Source organism: Pectinophora gossypiella, unplaced genomic scaffold, assembly GCF_024362695.1.
Source record: "Pectinophora gossypiella unplaced genomic scaffold, ilPecGoss1.1 Pgos_70, whole genome shotgun sequence".
Lineage (NCBI taxonomy): Eukaryota > Metazoa > Arthropoda > Insecta > Lepidoptera > Gelechiidae > Pectinophora > Pectinophora gossypiella.
Window position 1 is genome coordinate 120950 of NW_026063280.1, and position 6843 is coordinate 127792.

Below are 6843 nucleotides of genomic sequence, written 5' to 3' on the forward strand. Positions count from 1 at the left end.
GCACTGTGGATCACGCAGTCGTATACTTAGGTGCGAAACTGTTTGAAGAAGGTCAAGCCTACGTGGCTCTTAGTATAGTATGATCTTTGCAGGGACTACGTATAGAGGAGTTGGACTGCAATAAACTAACGGGCACGAAACCTTGCAATAATGAAGCACTAAATGAATTAAACAGAATGCGAAATAAAAACTAAAAACTAGAAAATAAAAATAGGTAAAAAAACTTTTTAAGTTAAACGGTTTTATGTTAAACATACATTGCAATGTTTAAGCTAAATGTACTAAAAACCAAAAAATAATAAAATAGATACAGTCGTGGGAATTATAAACATATGCATAGACTAGACTAAAATAAAACCGTGGGGCACGTCAATTGTCTACAATCGTTGATTAAAATGTTTGTTTTGTAATGTTACACTATTACATTTTTTAATTTTTTTTTTTCAATTAGGCAGTTGTTCAACCGACAACGATGGACGTGTGATAAGTAGGGCTAGAATGTGGAAACAAGCTAGCAAGCTCGATTATAAGCGAGTTTTAGGGTTTCATAGTGGTGAGCGAGTAGTACTTTTATCATATGTTTTGCTAGCGAGCTTGCTAGCTTGTTTCCACATTCTAGCCCTACTTATCACACGTCCATCGTTGTCGGTTAAACAACTGCCTAATTATAGTGTAACATTACAAAACAAACATTTTAATCAACGATTGTAGACAATTGACGTGCCCCACGGTTTTATTTTAGTCTAGTCTATGCATATGTTTATAATTCCCACGACTGTATCTATTTTATTATTTTTTGGTTTTTAGTACATTTAGCTTAAACATTGCAATGTATGTTTAACATAAAACCGTTTAACTTAAAAAGTTTTTTTACCTATTTTTTTTAAAAGAATGAATAATCAGAAAAATACACCGGACAAGACGAGAACAGTTCAAGCTGTTGAATTGACACAACCATCGACACCAAATGACTTTTCAGGTTATGCTTTCATGACGGGAGAGTACCAGCAACAGGATGATGTAAACAAAGTGACATTTTTGTTGGATTCTGGAGCATCCGACCACATTATTAACAGGGACGATCTTTTCATTACATACGAAAATTTAAAAACCCCTGTAAAAATATCTGTGGCAAAAAATGGACAATTTATTTTAGCAACAAGAAGAGGTAAAATCCATATTGTCAGCAACACGGGTGTCCCAGGCGTTTTGGAAAACGTGCTTTTCTGTCCCGAGGTGCCATACAACCTTCTATCCGTTTCGAAGATGCAAAAGGCTGGTCTGATAGTTGTCTTTGATCAGCAGGGCGCTCATATTATGAAGGAAGGTAAAATAATAATGAAAGGTAAATCTGTACAAAATTTAATTGCCTTAGATTTTGAATTACCTGCCAAAGTTAATCAGTCCGTTTCCCAATCATGTAACTATGAATTATGGCATCAACGTCTAGGTCACATTAGCCCGGCGGGAGTGTGGTGAAGAAAACTTACATATGGTATGTGGCGGGGTATGACATACCCCAATACAAATCCGCATTTAAAATAGTTTTTTCAATGAAATTACATGAAATGAGAGGTGTATATTATATTTTACATTTATTTGCGTGGAATAAAAATGAAAAATTCTGTATATTTTACATATTTTTATTAATTAATCGAATGAGATCGAGAATACTAGTTTTTAGTAAAAAAAATATCATCCTCTTTTTTAAAAATCACAAAAAAAAAACGAGTTTTACTTTAACAAAAAAAAAAAACCTTGAAACTTAAAGAACATGAGATCTTAGACCAAATAAAAATATAAAACCTTAGAAAATAGGCTAGGAACACCTTAGAAATTTTGGTCAAAATCAGCACAATTTTTGCAAGAAAAAATTGCATGTTCTAGGCATATGGCCTTTCCACACCCCGTACATGCGTATTTTGTTTTGCGATCTTTGTTGCGTGAGCAATCTACACAACGAGTGTATTTTCCAGGTTCATTTTGGACTACTGGGCGCTGCGGTACATTAATTTGAGAAGAAATTTTCTGGCGAATACACACAGGAATATTTTTTTTATCTCCTCGTGACTGCAAATGCGTATACACCAAACTTAATCCCAAATTGCGGAGAAATTCTGTACGTTTAGTCGTTTTGTTGGCATTTTCTTGAAATATTATGTTAGCATTGATACCTGCCATATTTAAAAGTCCATAGAAGATCGTCATTGGCCAGCGTTTGCTATTGCGAGAGACATCGTAAGTTGCGCTCAGTTCATCGACAACATCTACTCCAGCTTTCGTTGAGTTATAGAAAGTAATCATTTCCGGTTTTCTCTTATCTCCAGTACTCTCATCAATTTTACCGTCGTGGTGAAGAGTAGACATTGCAATTACCACTTTTTTTTTTTTAGGAGAATAGGAGACTAAAGTGATATCTTTCTGGAAACCAAACGTCGAACTCCCTGGTTGCTTTCCGGTCTTCAAAAAAGCTGGTGGAATGCATCGCTTGTTTTTGCGCACAGTTCCAATGGAAGTCAGTCTATGTTCTTTCAACAGATGCATCATTAATTCGTGACTGGTAAACCAATTGTCAAACGTCAAATTGCGTTTTGACTTCGATATCGGTTGAATCAACCTATCCACCACATCAAAAGCGCTGTTACTTTGATTGTACATCCCTACGGGCTGCCTTCCTGCATATACCTCTAAATTCAAAACGTAGTAAGATTTAGCATCAACAAGTGCTTGAATTTTGATGCCATATTTTGCAGGCTTGCTTGGAATGTACACTCGAAATGGGCAGCGTCCCCGAAAGGCCAATAACATCTCGTCAATGGTCATATACTCATGTGGAACATAGACTTCTTGGCATCGCTGTGCAAATTTATCAAAAAGCTCTCTAATATGAGCCATATTATCTAACGCTTTTCGTGCCTCTCTCGTAGATTTATCGTCAAAACGAATACAACTTTGTAAAAAATAAAATCGTTGCAATGACATGGTAGTATGAAATATGTCGACTCCTGTTCCATCTGTCCTCCATAAATCTTTCAGGCTCTGACGGCTTGACTTGATTAAACCAGCGATGTATAATAACCTAATAAAAGCATCGAGTTCTGAAGAGGTCGTTTCTTTCATAAAATATAGTCTTGAAGGGTCCTTGCAAAGTAGTTGTCGTCTCAAGATTTCTTCGTTAGTGTGCACTAATATAATCCCCTTCATTTCCTCTGTAAAGAATATATTCCAGCACTCACCTTCAGTTTTTGCATCTTTCGCTATACCTTTGGCTCCAGGGTGCTCATCAAGAATGTTTTCTGACCTAATTCGTACATTGGTACGGGGAGCTTGCTTGAACCACTTCTGGCCATCTTTAGATTTATAGTGAGGTGCATGGGTGCTTACTGTAGAGCGACGACTTGTCCTCAGAGCTAAAAGAGGGATATTATCGTCCGAATCCCATTCACTGCTCTCTTCATATTCCAAATGTATGTCTTGCGTATCGGATTCCTGTTCATGTTCACTGCAATGATCGGATACTTCCGACAAGCTGGCTTCATCTGAAGAATGGTCTAAAACTTCATCTAGCAATGACGCAAGTCTTCTTTCACCGCTTTCTACCGACATTTTTATTTATAACCTAAAAATAAAGCAATAATTAGCTAATAAAACTAAACCAAGCGCAAAATAAATTTGTCACAAAACGCATACATCAAGAATGTGGCGGGGTGTGACATACCCCACAGACATTTGCACGCGTGTATTCCGAGCGCTGGCCGGCGCAGCACTGCGATCACGCCACTTTCCCCTCCCGCAACCCCTCACCTCCAGCTACACAAAGCCGCTAAAATGTAACATCGCAAATTAAAATAATATAGCGATTTGAACTGCACCTGGGGTATGTCACACCCCACCACACTCCCGCCGGGTTAGTAAAAATAAATTCATAGAATTAAAATCTAAAAACATGATTGAAGACATGCAACAAATTGAAAAGTTATCTCCGAGTGATAACTTTTGTGAAGCTTGCATAAATGGGAAACAGGCTAGATTACCTTTTAATACTGCAAAAGATAAAAGTTATATAAATCGACCTTTATATGTCGTTCATTCAGATGTCTGCGGACCAATTACCCCTACCTCTGTTGATAACAAGAACTATTTTGTATTGTTCCTGGATCAGTACACTCATTACTGTGTAGCATAGTTATTAAGTCATAAATCAGCTGTATTCGCAGCATTCAAGGATTTTGTTGCAAAGAGTGAGGCTAAATTTAACACAAAATTAGTCAATCTACAGGGTGTAACGGAAGGGGGGTATCAAGCCGAAAGGGGACAAAACTATACCTTATGTAGATCTTATCTGCAAAATTTCAATTAAAAAAAAACACTTTTGATATTTTTTTCAATTTCAGTTAAAAAAATATTTTAATATTTCCAGCATGTAAAAAACGCGGCACAGCACTATTGAGGTCACTGTTCTTAATCCACTCAAATATTGGCACTACACAAATCTCCTAGCGCGTCCTGGTCGCCTGGTACTCGTGGCGCTCGCACGGCCGCGATAGGTACGAAATTCGAGCGGGCGGCGGCTTTGGCGGCAACGTCAAAAGGAGTCGGCGGCCGATTGGATTGGAAGGTTTAGTCGATAAATGCCATATTCTGGAAATGACACACTAGTCTTAAAACGACAAATTCTATAAATGACAAAATCTGAAAACGCCACATTCTATTAATGACTTATTCTGCAAAAGACAGATTCTGGAAATGTCATATTCTATTATTGACAAATTCTACAAATGACACATTAACGTGAAATGTAGGTTCATGCGGATATGGTGCTAAATAACAAGTCATTCAATACTTAAAATATTATTATTTCTTGTTTAATCACTATAACTTAAATTTTACACAAATAAATCAGAAAAATAAACAAAATTAGACAGCCTCCGTGGTCTAGTGGTAAGAGCGTTAGGCTCACGATCTGGAGGTCCGGGTTCGATTCCTGATGGGGACATTGTCGAAATCACTTTGTGAGACTGTCCTTTGTTTGGTAAGGACTTTTCAGGCTTGAATCACCCGAAAAAGTAAGATGATTCCGTGCTTCGGAGGGCACGTTAAGCCGTTGGTCCCGGCTATTAGCCGTAAAAAAAACACCTCCACCAACCCGCATTGGAGCAGCGTGGTGGAGTATGCTCCATACCCCCTCCGGTTGATTGAGGGGAGGCCTGTGCCCAGCAGTGGGACGTATAATATAGGCTGTTTATGTAAACAGAATGTAGTAATTCTTTTTTTAATTGTCAAAAATCTTTAGATATTAAATCACAAAAGTAACAATGATTCATGATTAATTTACTTACTGAAAAAAAATGGCATTCTAAAGAAGGAGTTGCAGGTATATACCTAGTTTTTTTCAAAAAGTGTTCAACGCTGATCTGTCCTCTGTTTAATTGCTTTAATAGCCTTGCATATTTTTTATCAAACTGTATGTATTTATTTCTCCTATTTTTTCGTTGACTTTCGAATAAATTATTTTTTATTTTTTTTATAATCAAAAAAGAATTACTACATTCTGTTTACATAAACAGCCTGTATGTATACGTCCCACTGCTGGGCACAGGCCTCCCCTCAATCAACCGGAGGGGGTATGGAGCATACTCCACCACGCTGCTCCAATGCGGGTTGGTGGAGGTGTTTTTTTACGGCTAATAGCCGGGACTTAACGTGCCCTCCGAAGCACGGAATCAAATTACTTTTTCGGGTGATTCAAGCCTGAAAAGTCCTTACCAAACAAAGGACAGTCTCACAAAGTGATTTCGACAATGTCCCCATCAGGAATCGAACCCGGACCTCCAGATCGTGAGCCTAACGCTCTAACCACTAGACCACGGAGGCTGTCTAATTTTGTTTATTTTTCTGATTTATTTGTGTAAAATTTAAGTTATAGTGATTAAACAAGAAATAATAATATTTTAAGTATTGAATGACTTGTTATTTAGCACCATATCCGCATGAACCTACATTTCACGTTAATGTGTCATTTGTAGAATTTGTCAATAATAGAATATGACATTTCCAGAATCTGTCTTTTGCAGAATAAGTCATTAATAGAATGTGGCGTTTTCAGATTTTGTCATTTATAGAATTTGTCGTTTTAAGACTAGTGTGTCATTTCCAGAATATGGCATTTGATTGGAACAATCCGAGTCGGCGGCACGTCGGCGACTGTAACAAACAAGAATGACACTAAAGCATCTAATAATTGGAGTCATTTTGCTTTGACAATTATTCTCACATTATTTTATGACGTGTAAAATAAGTTAAAATTACCTACTTGTTTAGGTAAGGTATTTAATTTAATAGTAAATAGGAAAAAAAGTGTGAAAGTGTGGGTAAGTAGGTAGATAATTAATAATTAGACTTACGTTTTACAAGAAAGGTTCGAAATGTCGTCATCCCCGTTCGATGCACAGACCTGCCGCTTCATCTGTCCACAACACTTTCGAAGCAAAGTCTGGTGAGCTTTCCACTTGAACTCGGTACCATTCTCAGAATGCCACACGAGGTAAATAATCAGCAGGAATTAGCTCGGGCGTACGTTGCATGTGGTAAGGTTCGCGTGGTAGTCCTTGGGTTGGCTGCACGGCTAGTACGGCTTCTTCAAACTCCGGATCACGGGTCGCCGAGCGGCCAGTCTCGGATGACGCGTGGAAAGTGCCCGTTAAATGCAGTAGGCGATTGACCATTTTCCTGAAGCAATGCAGTGAAGGCAGTTGCCTGGCTTCATCAGCTGGTCTACCTTCTATGAATCGCTGATACAAGTTCCGTGCTTCACTTAAGTTGCCATCGCCGGCACCCACACAC

The 6843-nt window shown here is 38.1% G+C and overlaps 1 protein-coding gene across 1 annotated transcript; it reads right to left on the reverse strand.

Annotated features, from left to right (window-relative positions):
• Nucleotides 1-2819: 2819 nt before the first annotated feature.
• Nucleotides 2820-3758, reverse strand: LOC126381633 (uncharacterized). Its single transcript, XM_050031085.1, has 3 exons — nucleotides 3719-3758; nucleotides 3080-3619; nucleotides 2820-2856 (listed from the first exon to the last, which is right to left on the reverse strand). Exons 2-3 carry the CDS (start codon nucleotides 3604-3606, stop codon nucleotides 2820-2822), a joined length of 564 nt encoding a protein of 187 aa, XP_049887042.1. The 5' UTR covers nucleotides 3607-3619; nucleotides 3719-3758.
• Nucleotides 3759-6843: the final 3085 nt, after the last annotated feature.

What these genes read in the sequence shown, in the direction of transcription:
- LOC126381633 (XM_050031085.1), bottom strand. Translation starts at nt 3,606, where the DNA reads ATGTCGGTAGAAAGCGGTGAAAGAAGACTTGCGTCATTGCTAGATGAA. An exon ending in GAACTCGATGCTTTTATTAG is followed by an intron (nt 2,857 to 3,079) that starts GTTATTATACAT and finishes AAATTTGCACAG; the next exon opens with CGATGCCAAGAAGTCTATGT.